Consider the following 15,832-nt stretch of genomic DNA (forward strand, 5'->3'; position numbering starts at 1 on the left):
ACCCATCTCTGGAATGCTCTCTCCAGAAAACTTTGAACAGGCTCTCAAGACCCACTTCAAACCCAGCTGTATCTCAGACTAACCCTGTTCCATGCTTGTGTATCCCTCCCTTTTAGGACAGACTGAGAAGGGTAAAAAACAAAACAAAAAAAAAAACTGTATTTTTCCACATAGGCGATTTCTACTCCATACACCAGTGTGTCCCAGCATGGGTCCTTAAGGCACACGAACTGTGCTCAAACCTATATAGCCACAAATTACACCGACTAAAATCAACGTTGCTGTGGTTAGTTACATGTGCTTAAGTAAACCTGGACAGTTTAAGGACAGGTTGGGAAACCCTGCCACACAAGGTAACCCAACCCTTGTATCGGACACCCTGCTTATTTCAGGGTTATGACTGCTTACACAGCAATGTTTGTATACCAGGTACTGATCATGCATTGCCATGTTGTGTAAGTCAGTGGTTTCTTGTCCTGCTCATTGCATACTTTGTTAGGTGCTGTGGAATCCTTGTGGCATCATAAGTTAAAGGGCACTGAGGTCTTTAAAGTCTTATGCAGATTGCACAATCACTAATCAGGGCTGCATTATAGCAAGATGCCATTACTTCTCAGAAGTTCGAGATGTAAATCTATAGTCTATTTGAAAGTTATGAATTTGTAAATGAGGTTGGGACACCTATAGCAAACTGGTAAGACTGAAGACAAGCTACATGAGCACAGTAAGGGGGGAGGGGGGTTCTGAAAAGCCATCACATCTCTTGCATGTTAGAGCAGTGGCTCAGATGCTTGGCAAGTTCACAGCAGCTGAACACAGGATCATGGGCTTTAGGGGTAGTTAGCCTGCTTGTGCACAATCATTTCCCTCAAGCTACAGTCCAGTACATGACCAAGTAGCTGCTTTTTTTAATTCTTTATTTCTTTTACAAAAAGATGCTTTGAACCAAAAATGGAAAAAAATACATTTATATACAAAAGTCCCTTTGAGGTATATCATGCAGTACTCTCCACTGCTGTAGTATCCATTGCCGTCTGCTTCTCTGCCTGCAAGTGGGAAAAATTAAGCCATGTTACAATATACAACTCAATATTGAAACACCTTATTAAAATGAGGCCAAGTAATCATTGTAACCAACCTGTTCAGCTTTCTCTGCCTCTTCATTTGTGGGTACTACTGCATCCCCACTTGCAGCTCCATTTTCTATAGGCTCAGACTTTGGTTTCTTGGCCTCTTTCACTGGACTCTCCTCTGGTTTTCGCTTATTAAAATAAAAATAAAAAATACATTTTACAGCTGTTCAGATTAGGACTGCCCAGGTTGTTGTAAAATTGGCCTTCGAATATAGTAAAACTGGCCAGAGCAATTCTAAACAAGGTAAGAGTTTAGCCATTTCAGAACTGGAAATCCAGGCTCTCTCAAGTCAATAAGCAAGATTGCTATGGGGATATTCAGTGTTACCACTAGAGGGAGTTTGCATTTATACTTGAACACTAGATTAGTGGGGTGTGGTTCATAGGGTTGACAGTCATTAGGTATACTACTGGTCAGTCACTAGAGTGACACCTGAAATAGGTTGACATGAATTTTTTTCAAAGTGACTGGGATTCCCAATTAGTACACCATGTCCCTCACTATGCTTCAGGCAGGGTTCCTCACTCTGCTACTGCTGTGCTCAGCACAGGTTACTATTCTCAATTGTAGTCTGTGTAATCAAGTATGAAAAAGTACACAAAAAAAAAAAAAAAGCAGTTAAAAACCTCGTTAACCTAAATACCGGAGACCAGATTAGTGACAGAACAGACTCAGCCAGACCATGGCATTACCTTTTTCCTCACAAGATGAGAGATGTCCGATACACAATTTGTGACAGGTACAGTACAGTCTGGACTCTGCTCAACCGGAGCCTGTTGAGGAGATGTAGGTTTATATAGGGCCATTTTGTAAGATCACAATAACATACCAAAAATGGCTACTTACAGATGTTGAAGTGCCTCCATTCTCTTTTGGAAAAGCTGAAGATCCTCCAGCCTGTCAAGAGGGACAAAAGTAAAGCATTAAGAGGAAAAGCAGACACTGCTACTAAACTGGGCCATAAACAGAAGTACTAGCGCGTTAATGGTTCCAACAGGAGAGCATTCCTTTATTAGTCTTGTTCATACATTAACCTAGCTGGGACTGAACATTACAACTAATGAGGTCATAAGTTAACATTTCACGAACCAGGGTCTCTTTAAGTGCTTTGTCAGTCACATCTGCAGTTTTCTGTGCTTCCTTTGAGTCTTCAATCTTCTCCTTGATATCTGGAAGGAGCCCCTTTAATTCATCCATTTCCTTTTGAAGTTCATCAGATCCTGTAGCCTTCTTCAACTTCTCTGTGAGCACAACTGTGGGATGAAGATGGGACATGTTATGAAATGAAGGTTTGGCTAGATGCTTCTTTACAAGCAGGTTTAAACTTGAAGACATAAGTCCTCTATGCAATTAAACAGTTGAGCAATACCCTCTAAGAAAGGTACAGAGCAGCATATCCCAACTAGTTGCTAGTTTGCATTACTAAGGCTGATCCAGCATCCTCTTACCCATTTTCTTCTCTATTACTTCAATGGACTGTGTAAAGTGAGACATTGCTTCCTCGTGTTTGCCATTATACTGATAGGCCAGGGCGAGCTGATAGTGAGTCTCTGCAAGCAGTCTCTCATGTTCCTCCATGTGCTCCTTCTGGATAGTCAGACATGCAAGAAAGTCCTCCACTGCCTGGCTGTAGTTCTCTGTAGAATACAGCATAACATGTTAACATGCCATAGACTACTTCATGAACAGGGCTACAGATGTGTAGTTCAATTCCTCCATCAACCCCATTATACAGAGATATGGGACAGGAAAGGTAGATTTACTGAAGCTCTGCTATAGGCAACACATACTCCCCTTTAGATGAATCAGCAAGTCTACACCCATGTGATCACTCACCTGACTCAACGCTGACCTCTCCCAGTTTTAGGTGTGCTTGAGCAGCCTTCAGCTGTGATGCCTTGTCCTGTTGCCTGCAAATAGGTTATTACATTGGTGACTAGACTGCTCTTTTCAAGATCAAGTCTCTACTAAACCAGGTTTGCATTAAATGAAACATGTAAAGGGTTGTGTTATACGTTTCTGCCAGCAAGACTACAGATGCTTACAAGTATGTTGCCAGATCTATCATACTACATGGACATCCACTCATTTGTAGGCTACTAAAAGCCAATGCCAAGCCTTTAGAGCTTGGGCCACCCAGTGATCAAAGCTAGAATGTTAACTATAAACACCTATGACTTGTTTAACTTTAGGTTTGCTAAACCATATAAATGCAAGAATCTATATTAGGGTCAGCTTCAGAAGGCTGCCAGACTAGCAGCCAGCTTGTGACCCCTCAGCCACTGCACTTGGCCGCATAAAACCCATTTATTCTAAACATACCTTTTAAATATTATCTTTGAGAGCTCCAACATCTCCCAGGCCAGCTGCAGATTACCAACATCATCCTCTTCATTCTCCTGAAAGGGATTAGCATTGTTAAGATCTAATGCATTCCACATATTCAGGATAATATGAAGTTCATTCATTGACAGGTTGCTGAATGAGTCATCAAGGCACCCTCAAGGCAACAGAGCTCTTTAAAACCTGGACCATTAGGGCATCTTGAGTATCTCTGCAATAAGTGATCAGTGTTCTATTGATCAAGAGGCTGTACATTAGCTGGACACTTAATGTGCATGCACTTACTGATAGTAGACGATATATCTTATTTTCCCCTCCTGAGCAATATAATTTACTATATCGCCCTGTGTGTACAGCAGATGTGCAGCCCCACCAGTCATTAATGACCATCACTGTTGGCTGTACATGCAGCTAAATTTGGACCCATAGTCAAAGTAACTAAGGTTGGAAAAAAAAAACAACGACATTTGTCCATTGAGTTCAACCTATTTGTGGTCTCCTATGCAGTCTTTATAGAACTAGTTATATTAACTAATGCATGCCTATGCACCATAACCCTGAATATCTTTATCCAATAGGAATTACTCTAACCCATTCTTAAAATGCTTCTGTATTTTAGGAAAATGTACTTCATTATTTTCTGTACTATATTATGCTATGCATCTGTTAAGCGCCTTGGGTCCTATTGGAGAAAGAGCGCTATATAAATAAAATTATTATTAAAAGGTGTTGACCGAGTCTGCTGTTACTACTCTCAGGCAGGGAATTCCAAACACGTATTGTCCTTTACTGTGAAAAAACATTTTCGCCTCAGTGTGGAAACTCCTCTCCTAAGTGACCACATGTCCTCTGTGCTGAACTTCTAGAAAACAGGTTCCTTCCGAGCTCTGTATTGACCCCTTATACATTTGTAGATGTTGATCATGTCTCCTCTTTTCCCCAATGTAAACATGCCTTGCAAGCCTTTCCTTTTATTCCAACGTCTCCATGCGCTTGGATTAGTTTGGTTGCCCGCCTCTGAACCTTTTCTAGCTCCAGGATATCCTTTGTAATATGGTGCCCAAAATTGCGCACAGTATTCAAGATGTAGCCTCACTAGTGATTTATATAATGGGAGTATAATATTCACATCCCTTGCATCAATTCCCTGTTTTATACATGCTAATATCTTAGCCTTCTTTGCTGCACTCCTACTTTGGGTACTGCTGCTTAATTTGTTATCTATGAACTCCCAAGTCTTTTTCCAGAACAGAATCCCCTAGTATTACCCCATTTAGTATGTAGGTGTAATTTCTGGTCTTGCCCCCACAGTGCATTACCTTACACTTGTCTGTTGAATCTCATTCTCCATTTTGCAGCCCATGCTTCCAGTTTAAGTAGTTCTGAAGAGACTCAGCATCCCCCTCCGTATTTATAACCTTACACAAATTGGTATTGTCTACGAAAATGGATACCATGCTCTAGACCTACTGTTAGGTCGTTGATGAAAATGTTGAACAAAAGTGGTCCAAGTACAGACCCTTGTGGCACACCACTTAGTACTTTAGTCCAATTTGAAAATGACCCATTGACCACAATGTGCTGCTCCCTATTATCTAACCAATTACTGACCCAAGTGCATATTGTGCTCCCTAGCCCTATTTCTTGTAGCTTCTAGATAAGATGCATGTGTGGTAGTGTCAAAAGCTTTGGCAAAGTCTTAAAAAAAATTTAACATCCACCTCTTTACCAAGGTTTGCACTTGCGGTTTCATAAAAGCCAAGTAAGTTGATTTGACATGATCGGCCCTTCACAAATCCATGTTGGTTCCTTAGTGACCTTTTGCTTCAAGGAACTTTTGAATACCGTTCTTTAGAATACCTTCCTATACTTTCCCCACTATAGATGCAAGACTAACAGGTCTATAATTACCTGGTACAGCTTTACTCCTTTTGAATATTGCCACTACCTCTGCTATACGCCAGTCTTTGGGAACCATACCCTATTTAACTGAATCCATGAACAAATAGAGGTCTTGCTAGTTTAGCGTGCAACTCCATAAGAACTCAGGTGAATTCCTTCTGGACCAGGTGACTTATTCATCTTTAATTATTATTTTTTTTAATCGGTCATAGACTACCTACTCACAAAGCATTTAGCAGTGGGACACTTTGTTGAGATTGTGTTAGACCCGGCATTTGGTCCTCTGCAAAATACCGTAAAAAAAAACAAAAAAAAAAAACTTTGGTTTGCCATGTCATCATTTTTAATTAAGACTCCTCTTGTCCTTTAAAAGGGCCTATACTCTACTCTTGCTGTACTTAAATTTTTGGGATTTGCATTGCTTTCCTACTAGTTTCTAGTTTAACCGCTTATTCCTTTTTTGCATATTTTGTTACAGTCCTTAGTGCTTGAATAACTACATCCCCTCAGATTTGTATTTTTTTTTTATTTTTTTTTAAATGCTCGCTTTTTGTCCATTAATTCCTTTATATATTTGTTAAACCACATTGGTTTGGGATTGTTTTGCTGCCAATGGGAATTTACAAGCATTATGAATTAGCAGAGATTTTTAATACATCCCATTTCTTTGTAGTATTTTTTCCTTGAAACAGAATTTCCCATTCAATGTCCCTTAACGCTTCCTTCATCATGTCAAAGTTGGCTTTGCTAAAGTTTAGAGTCCTAGTTGAGCCAGTATAGGACTGCTTCTGAAAACGGATATTGAATGTGACCATATTGTGGTTGCTGTTACCCATGGGCTCTCCTACTTCAATATTTGATACCAATTCCCCATTGTTGGTTAATACCAGGTCTAAGATTGCATTGTACCTAGTTGGTTCCTCTATTAATTGAACTAAGTAATCATTTAGTGTTTAATAACATATTGGCCCTAGCAGTAACATGAATTGATTTTCCAGTTTATCTTGGGAATGTTAAAGTCTCCCATCACTACCGTCTCCTGCTGCTCTTTCTATTTGATTCAGTAACAATTTCTCATCAGACACATTAATACCAGGTGGCCTGTAGCATAACCCCAATAATAACTATTCCTTTACCCCCACATGCATTCTACCCATAACGTCTCAATAGTATTTACAGTCCCTTCTTGAATATCTTCCCACCACAGCTGCATGTACAGCCAGGCCACACCATGGCTTTAAATTAAATGAGTGGGTTCAGTTTTACTTGGGGCTCAAAACAGCATCTTATTGGATCACAGCCGTCACGCATTTTGGATAGCCATTAAGCAAAACCTGAAATACCCAACTAAATCTGGGTAAAACCAAACCCACTCATCTCTACTTTAAAGTAGACACTTTGTTTTGAAAATGCATAGGCCCTGCTTACCTGCACCATTTGACTACACACCACTGGACAACATCCCATCTGGTATAAGCCTATGCAGGGTAGGCCAGGTACTTTGCATTCTGCAACACCTGTGACTCCTATCCACTTGGGGTACGATCCAGTTTATGAACATTTAAGAGTGCTACCTGTAAATTCTTTCCCCACGTTTCACTACGCTTTTTATTTCCTAAATATGCCTAAAGTATCCTGTGGGCACCAAGTGTGCTTTTTTTTTAATCAATGTATTGAATTTACTTTCAAATTGCATAAATGTGAAGAGATTCTCTCCCTTACCAGCCATTACCTCACAATTCATTTTGATTTGCGTATATGGCCTTTTTTCCTTACAACTGCATGTCATATGACACACCACTCAGTGACCAACACTGAACAGCGCCATACAAAACTCTTTCTATATCTACCAGGGTTACTAGGACAACCACGTCATATTTGGCTTGCTGAAGTTCAGAGAAGTGCCAGAGTATCTCATACACCCCCACAACAGGCTGCAGCATGACTGCAATATTGCATAGTGTATGCCTGCCATCAGGTGGCCTGGGAGGAGACACCCTAGGCAATATTGCCCATTGCATAGTGTATCCACCTTTAGCGACACTGAAAGCCCAGCCACTCAAGTCCAAGCGAAAGTAGAGGAATGTTAAAGATTAAGTAATAACCTATGTGCACAGATAATTCCTGGTCAGTCTATGAAAAAAAATGCCTGCCGTGTCACAGGACCTACTGCTTGAGCAAACACTATGGCAGATTCACAAGCTCACCTTCTCGTCCGTTCCTTCATTTTCTTCAGAATCTGCTTCATCCTCTGCAAGACAAAATAGCTCATCTTTAGGATCTATATGAAAAGGCTGCTCAAACAAATGTTTCTTGTATGTGGTCAGGCCAATTCCCTTCTATTCTTAGAGAACCGTCGTGCCACCAACACCAGATTGGGTGAAGCTGCAGCAGACAGACTGGTGGACTCAGGTGCAGGAACACTCCAGACCATTGCTGCCAGATCAGTTTGACTGTAGCTTAGGGCTTTGCAGGCAAACATGATGTATTCATGTGAAGTAGGAAGAAAGCCATCAGCACCTCATGACACCCAAATACATAACATTGGACTTGTTACCTTCTTCACCCTCCATTGCTTCATCACCTTCAGCCTCTTGCTCTTCATCAGCAGATTCCTCTTTGGGAGCAGCTTCTTCACTCCCGGCTGCAGGCTCAGACCCATCCTTTGTGTCCTTCGGTTTGTCAGCTGTTTTTTCTTCAGTCTCCTGGGTAGAGTCTGCTTCCATCTCTTCTGTCTGTTCTTTGGCATCTTTAGATTCCTCTACAGCTGCAACGGCTTCCTTCACCTCACCCACAGCCTCACTGGTGGTCTCAGTTTTGTCATCCTTTACAACCTTCTCAGGAGTTTCCTCAACTTTCTCTGTGCTAGTGCTTTCTGGAGCCTCATAGGGTTTATCACACTCCATCTCAACATCCCTTTTTTCCTCAGCACCTTCCTCTTTACCATCTGTACTTTTCTCTTTTAATTCAGGGTCTTTGTCAGCTTTTCCCTCCGTACTTTTCTCCTCTTTTAATTCAGGGTCTGCGTCAGCTTTTCCCTCCGTACTTTTCTCCTCTTTTAATTCAGGGTCTGCGTCAGCTTTTCCCTCCGTACTTTTCTCCTCTTTTAATTCAGGGTCTGCGTCAGCTTTTCCCTCCGTACTTTTCTCCTCTTTTAATTCAGGGTCTGCGTCAGCTTTTCCCTCTGTACTTTTCTCCTCTTTTAATTCAGGGTCTGCGTCAGCTTTTCCCTCTATACTTTTCTCCTCTTTTAATTCAGGGTCTGCGTCAGCTTTTCCCTCTGTACTTTTCTCCTCTTTTAATTCAGGGTCTGCGTCAGCTTTTCCCTCTATACTTTTCTCCTCTTTTAATTCAGGGTCTGCGTCAGCTTTTCCCTCTATACTTTTCTCCTCTTTTAATTCAGGGTCTGCATCAGCTTTTCCCTCTGTACTTTTCTCCTCTATTAATTCAGGGTCTGCATCAGCTTTTCCCTCCGTACTTTTCTCCTCTTTTAATTCAGGGTCTGCATCAGCTTTTCCCTCTGTACTTTTCTCCTCTTTTCCATCCATACTTTTCTCCTCTTTTAATTCAGGGTCCGTGTCCGCTTTTCCTTCTGTACCCATCTCCTCTTTCAATTCAGGGCAATTAGCTTTCTCCTCAGTGCATTTTTCGGCTGTTACCTCTAATGCTACAGCACACTTATCTTTTTCTGATGCCCCTTTCTCATCTTTTACTTCAGCTGCAGGCTCTTCAGTTTTGCCAGCCTTCTCTGGTTCTTGCCCAGCCTTTTCTTTTTCTGCCATTGCATCATATACCTGCTCTCTTAACAGCTCCCTTTCTTTCTCTAGATGTTTATGGAAAGAAATTCTTCTATTTTAGTGACAACTACATTATAATCATTAATCTGATGCATCTAGTATAGACTTCAGCTGATTTAAGATCAGTTCTACATTTTAGAGGAGTTAGCCATATTAAGGCCATTAACATTCAATTATGATCACACTGCATCCAGTACACTGTAGTACTGCTTTGCTATTTGGGACATTTTACAGTATTTGAATACAGGAGTTGTCTTTGCTGGTTGGTCTCTGCTGCCATTAGCAACACTGGGACACTGAATTGGTGGTTGTACAGTATTTCATATGATGCATGTGTACTGCCAAGGGAACCATGAGCTATACAGTTGTCTAGTTTACAGTACAGTTACATTAACTTTGAGAAGTCCATACATATAGCACAGAGTTTAGTTTGGTTGATCGCTTAGTTGTCTGGTCAGCCAATTAAATGTCTGTGTGGTTAAATAGAATGTAGTCTATAAATTGTAAGCAGGCCTTCCTACCTCTGTCTGTCTGTTTTTACCCAGTTTTGTTCTATTACTGTTCTAATTGTAAAGCGCAACAGAATATGCTGCGCTATATAAGAAACTGTTAAATAAATAAAATGTAGTCATGTGCATTTTATAGATTATATTAGGATATGGTTTACAACCGAGAGGTCATTCTTTAGTCTCATGTCCAAGCTCAATACTAATTGAGGTGCAACTAGTAATAACATGCAATGGTAGAAACTAGGCAACAGAACAGTTTTATAGTAGCCACCCCAACCATGGGTAACAAAGTTAAGAAAACAGTTAAGCTTCAATTCCATGGAATATATTACATACCAGGTAGGCCAGAAGCACTGGGGATTTTAGGGTCTTCCTCTTTTTCACTACCTTCCTCTTCATCCTCTGGGACCCCATCCAAGGCATTACCCAGAACACCATTCTCCATGCTATGGAGAAACCAGTAATGAGATACAGTTTACAGAAGTAAACACTGCAGCCACCACTTTAAAAGTTAAAATGTGGTGTCAATATAAACCAAGTGCAGTCACCTCATATCTTGAGTATGACAGACTGTTAGGGCTTACCGTGCCAACTCCAGGAGAGCAATCCCATAGTAGAAAAAGGCATCTGCACACTCATCTGCAGTCTCTCCATACTTCTTACCTCTGCAAGATAGGAACTCATTAGAGCCATCAAGCATAATTGCATGGCAGATCTGCTTATGACCGTCTTGTGTTACCTTATTGCATGATAAGTACTAAACAGCACCAGGGATAAAACTACAGGGTTGCAGTAGTTAGGTCGACATGCATTGTGTCAACCACTAAAGGTTGACAAGTTTCACGATTTTTTTTAATACATTTTTTTACCTCATACTTTACAATCCACGTGGACTACTAACGGGAATGGTAATCAAGCGAAGCGAGCCATGCGAGGGGACGCGGTGAACTACTTGGGGATCCCCATCACTGTACGAAGAAAACTACACCAAAAAGTAAGACCCTGTCGACCTAATGTGTATGTCGACCCGACCCATACTACACAACTTTATCTACAGCAGCTCAAGAGGTTTTAAGGAACTGCTGGACTGGGGAAAGCTGGCATGTTTGCTAGGCAGTAAATAGATTTTCTGCACGAATGGCTATCAGCAGGCTAGAATACATACTGGCTGGCAAGTTTAACCAGTTAGCAGGTAAGGGGATGCATCGAAGTTGGCTAAAGGGAGCATTACACAATTGCAAAAAGCCTTTATTCTTCAAGAAGCATCTTGTACCAAGTGAGCTTCCTGCTGCTCACAGGTCAGTCTAATAGTTCACTTTCTTTACATTACTTGTGTTTTAGCTGAATTAGATTGCATCCACACAAGTGGTTGGGTCAGGTGAGCATTTAAGAAGAAACACTGTCCAACTGAAAGTGCAGCACGCAAGTGACGTCCCTTGCCATTTAGGTAGCCATTATAGGCTAGTTGTATTGCCCATGTACACTATCTGACTGGCTTGTGTTAAGCTACAGCCACTTCACAACTTCTGTACTTACAGAATGCTGCTAGCTTCCTGGAATGCAGCCACAGCAGACTGGATGTCCTTCATGACCAGGTGTTTACTGCCACAGCCCATAAGCCTCTTGGCTTCACTGTCCACATCCACTCTACAAAAAGGACATAGTTAAAGCATGTAGACATTGTGGTTGCCATGCACAACATGAAATGTTGGTTATATCTTACCCATCAACTTGTTCAACAGATGTTGAGGGCTCCGGGACATCTTCCATCCTAGAAGATTTAGACATTATGGCAGCTATTGAATTTGTATCATACTAGTAATGATTACATATCTGTACAGTATTTCTAGTCAAGATGCTGTACACTAACTTAACAGCAGACTGTAGTACACTAATTTCACAACAGCAGACTAGTGTCCATTTTTTGTAGGATGATGGCTAACCTGTAAGGTAGGTTTATGACTACGGCAGGAGACAGCCAGATAAATGTTGCAGTCATCCAATACTTCTCATGTACCAATAATTAGACTGCAGGACTGTGCAAGGAAAGTTGCAGAGTCCAGGGAGCAGTCACTACATTGGGAAATCTATAGATAACCCATGACATATGAAGGACCAGATGCTCAGTATTTAAATTCTGTGAACACATACAATGGGGTCAATACAACAAGCTGCAAATGGGAAAGTTAACAGTGTGATGACATTTAAATACCAGCAACTTAATTGGCTGGATACACAGTAGAATGACTGGGACTGCAGCTGGCCTGTCTAACAATACAAGTTGCCTGTATACAATATTGTTAGTCTCATGCTGTCAGACACCATGTCAACACATCCGAAGTGCAGAACAGCACCCCCAATGTTGTCAGGCAGCAGTGTGCAATCATGGTCACACCAGATGGAGTACAGTCTGTTGCATCAAACCACAGGATTGGACAACATATCACCCAATGTGTATCCAACCATACCCACAGCTAAGTGAATTGACCCCCATCACTTAAGTCACATCAATTTGTGCCCTCTCATGTCTTAGCCACAAAATATGAGTTGAAATATAAAACTGTAGACTATGGGCAATAAGGTGGCAGCAGCATATGGAGGGCCCAAAGAGGGACTTAAGTATATCACTACAGGAAGCAACACAATGTTAATACATGCAGTAAACCTGGGTGGTAGAAAGTGGTGGGTGAGGGTCACTGGGCAGGGTACCACAAGTGATGGCCAACAGAATGGAGTAGAGTGGGAGTATGCCACCTCTCACTGCCCAAAGCTTGGAGATGCAGTACCAGCCAATCCACCTCAGTTGTCACTTGTGAAGCAGCCTGCAACATGGCAGAGCTACCAGAAACAATAGGCGACTGCCCCCACTATATGCATCCTGCCTCTGTACACCTGGAGTGAAGTTAGTACACCCCTGTAAGATGCAGCATGAGGGGGGGGGGGGGGGGGTTGGTGCAGCAGGGGAGGCATGCCTTTAATGGTGTGGTCACTGTGGTGCCCTGGAGGCAGCCATGTGTCAGAAACAGCATGATACAATGGGACTATGGCATCTCATGACTGCAGCCTGGGCACAGAGACACGTGCTGACCCCGCAGGGAATACAGTGGGAGCCGCATTTACCTCAGTATGGGCGACACCGTGAGGAGGGGGGGGGGGTAATACTAGGCCGCACACCAGTTACCCTGGGGCTCTCAGAGACAGGGGCGGTGGGGTATAGACAGTGGAGAGGTGGCTGCACCTCTCCTAGGGGTATGACAGAGACCGCCATACACAGGAAGAGGGGGCACACAGCGACGCGTTCCCCCAGTACCGGGCTGAGGTGATTTGGCGCCAACAGTCAGCAGCAGCAGCCGAGCACAAAGCGCCACGCGCCCGGGCCGCAGCAGCCAATCAGCGGCGGTGCTGGCGGCGGCTCGTCCGTAGCAGCCAATAGGAGGCGGCGCACCGGTGCTGTTACTGGGACAAAAACTGCAAGGCGCCGGCGGCCCGGGTGACGGGACCTGCCTGACAGCAGCAGCCGGGTCACCAGCCCGCACAGACACACACCCATGCTGTCCTCCTACCTCTCCGCCTCGGCTGGCACCGGCACAGTCTCCTCGGCCATGGTGATCCGTCCGCTGACAACAAGGAGCCCTGAGTGAAAAGAGAGAGAACAGGCAGCAGCAGCAGCTCATATCCCCCGCGCCGGGAGCCGCTCTTATACCCGCCTACTCGCCGGGCACGCCCACTCAGCCCCCGACACGCCCCTCTGCTTCCGATGACCTCCAACCTCCCGTCTCTTTCCCGCGCTTCGACTCCGCTATTGTCCCCAGTCAGAGTCACGTGGTGCCGGGAGGTGGTCATGTGACGCCTGTGTAGTCCTCTCTCCTGGTAACAAGAATTACTGGCTGGCAGAGTGCTGAGTGCGGCAGCCACGAAACGTGAAACAGCAGGAGAACAATTTAAAGGGACAGTAGTCTTTAAAAACCAGGCCACACCCCCATGGGCACTGTGTACCAATCCAGTCCTCACCAGGGATGGCCATTGAAGGGGTCGCTCTCACCATTCATGGTGCCATCTGTGGTTTTCCATTGTTAAGACAATTTCTCTATCGTCCTAGTGGATGCTGGGGTTCCTGAAAGGACCATGGGGGATAGCGGCTCCGCAGGAGACAGGGCACAAAAAGTAAAGCTTTAGGATCAGGTGGTGTGCACTGGCTCCTCCCCCTATGACCCTCCTCCAAGCCTCAGTTAGATTTTTGTGCCCGGCCGAGAAGGGTGCAATCTAGGTGGCTCTCCTAAAGAGCTGCTTAGAAAAGTTTAGCTTAGGTTTTTTATTTTACAGTGAGTCCTGCTGGCAACAGGATCACTGCAACGAGGGACTTAGGGGAGAAGAAGTGAACTCACCTGCGTGCAGGATGGATTGGCTTCTTTGGCTACTGGACATTAGCTCCAGAGGGACGATCACAGGTACAGCCTGGATGGTCACCGGAGCCTCGCCGCCGGCCCCCTTGCAGATGCTGAAAAGAGAAGAAGGTCCAGAATCGGCGGCAGAAGACTCCTCAGTCTTCTTAAGGTAGCGCACAGCACTGCAGCTGTGCGCCATTGCTCTCAGCACACTTCACACGGCAGTCACTGAGGGTGCAGGGCGCTGGGAGGGGGGCGCCCTGGGAGGCAATGTAAACCTATTTTTTGGCAAAAAATACCTCACATATAGCCTCCGGGGGCTATATGGAGATATTTAACCCCTGCCAGAATCCGTTGAAGAGCGGGAGACGAGCCCACCGAAAAAGGGGCGGGGCCTATCTCCTCAGCACACAGCGCCATTTTCCCTCACAGAAAGGCTGGAGGGAAGGCTATGTCACACAACGCATATTGCATAATGTGCATAGGGTCTCTGTCTGCATGTGACATGCATATGTTTTAGCGGCAGACGGGAGGCCGGCTGTCAGTATGCTGACAGAGTCATCCCGTCTGTCGGAATCCTGGCAGCGAGTCCCCTCGTGGGCCAGCTGCGCTCGCCACGCTTTGGGCCCGGTGGCTCATCTTGCTTGCCACAGGTTATATTCCCACTCGGTGGGTGACGTGGACCTACCGAGTGGGAATAACCTGTGGTGTTCGGGATTCTCTCCGGCAGCATTTCACCGGCCATCTGGATTCCAGCGTCGGTCTCCTGATCGCCGGGAGCCCGACAGATGGTATTTTAGCTGCATCCCCAATTGTGGGCAGCAGGCCAATCGGGAGGGGGACAGGATAAACGGTATCCAATCATAGAAGTAGTGGGAGTGGATGAATAAAAAACATTATTGCCTTTTCTTTGATTGATGGCAAAATCTGGTATCAATGGCAAAATTGGTCGTGGAAAACAGTGGCAGCGAAGGTGTCATCGCAGCTTGCATTATGTTGGCGTGCATCTGTGCCAGTTGGGTTCACTACGGCTGGCCGGCGGTCGGCTCCCGGCGACCAGCATCCCGGCGCCGGGAGCCCGACCGCCGGCTTACCGACAGCGTGGCGAGCGCAAATGAGCCCCTTGCGGGCTCGCTCGCCACGCTACGGGCACGGTGGCGCGCTACGCGCGACACACTATTTTATTCTCCCTCTATGGAGGTCGTGGACCCCCACGAGGGAAAATAATAGTGATGAGCACCGGAAATTTTTCGGGTTTTGGTTTTGGGTTCGGTTCCGCGGCCGTGTTTTGGGTTCGAACGCGTTTTGGCAAAACCTCACCGAATTTTCTCTAACGTCCTAGTGGATGCTGGGAACTCCGTAAGGACCATGGGGAATAGCGGGCTCCGAAGGAGGCTGGGCACTCTAGAAAGATTTATGACTACCTGGTGTGCACTGGCTCCTCCCACTATGACCCTCCTCCAAGCCTCAGTTAGCTCTTGTGCCCGGCCGAGGTTGGATGCACACTAGGGGCTCTCCTGAGCCCTTAGAAAGAAAGTTTAGATTTAGGTTTTTTATTTTCAGTGAGATCTGCTGGCAACAGGCTCACTGCAGCGAGGGACTAAGGGGAGAAGAAGCGAACTCGCCTGCTTGCAGCCGGATTGGGCTTCTTAGGCTACTGGACACCATTAGCTCCAGAGGGATCGACCGCAGGCCCAGTCCTTGGTGTTCGGTCCCGGAGCCGCGCCGCCGTCCCCCTTACAGAGCCAGAAGCAAGAAGAGG

General features: G+C 44.7%; 1 protein-coding gene across 2 annotated transcripts; it reads right to left on the reverse strand.

The window, feature by feature from the left end:
• Window positions 1–900: 900 nt before the first annotated feature.
• Window positions 901–13,399, reverse strand: NASP (nuclear autoantigenic sperm protein). Of its 2 annotated transcripts, none has more exons than XM_063939395.1 (15): window positions 13,249–13,399; window positions 11,409–11,456; window positions 11,222–11,332; window positions 10,270–10,350; window positions 10,022–10,131; window positions 7,964–9,202; window positions 7,587–7,630; window positions 3,457–3,533; window positions 2,971–3,044; window positions 2,583–2,771; window positions 2,224–2,387; window positions 1,981–2,031; window positions 1,827–1,907; window positions 1,139–1,261; window positions 901–1,046 (listed from the first exon to the last, which is right to left on the reverse strand). In XM_063939395.1, exons 1-15 carry the CDS (start codon window positions 13,287–13,289, stop codon window positions 996–998), a joined length of 2,484 nt encoding a protein of 827 aa, XP_063795465.1. In that variant the 5' UTR covers window positions 13,290–13,399; the 3' UTR covers window positions 901–995. The 2 variants fall into 2 exon arrangements, with proteins under 2 accessions (XP_063795465.1, XP_063795464.1); XM_063939394.1 differs by having other exon boundaries at window positions 7,937–9,202; window positions 13,249–13,398.
• Window positions 13,400–15,832: the final 2,433 nt, after the last annotated feature.

Source organism: Pseudophryne corroboree, chromosome 9 (assembly GCF_028390025.1).
Source record: "Pseudophryne corroboree isolate aPseCor3 chromosome 9, aPseCor3.hap2, whole genome shotgun sequence".
Taxonomy (NCBI): Eukaryota; Metazoa; Chordata; class Amphibia; order Anura; family Myobatrachidae; genus Pseudophryne; species Pseudophryne corroboree.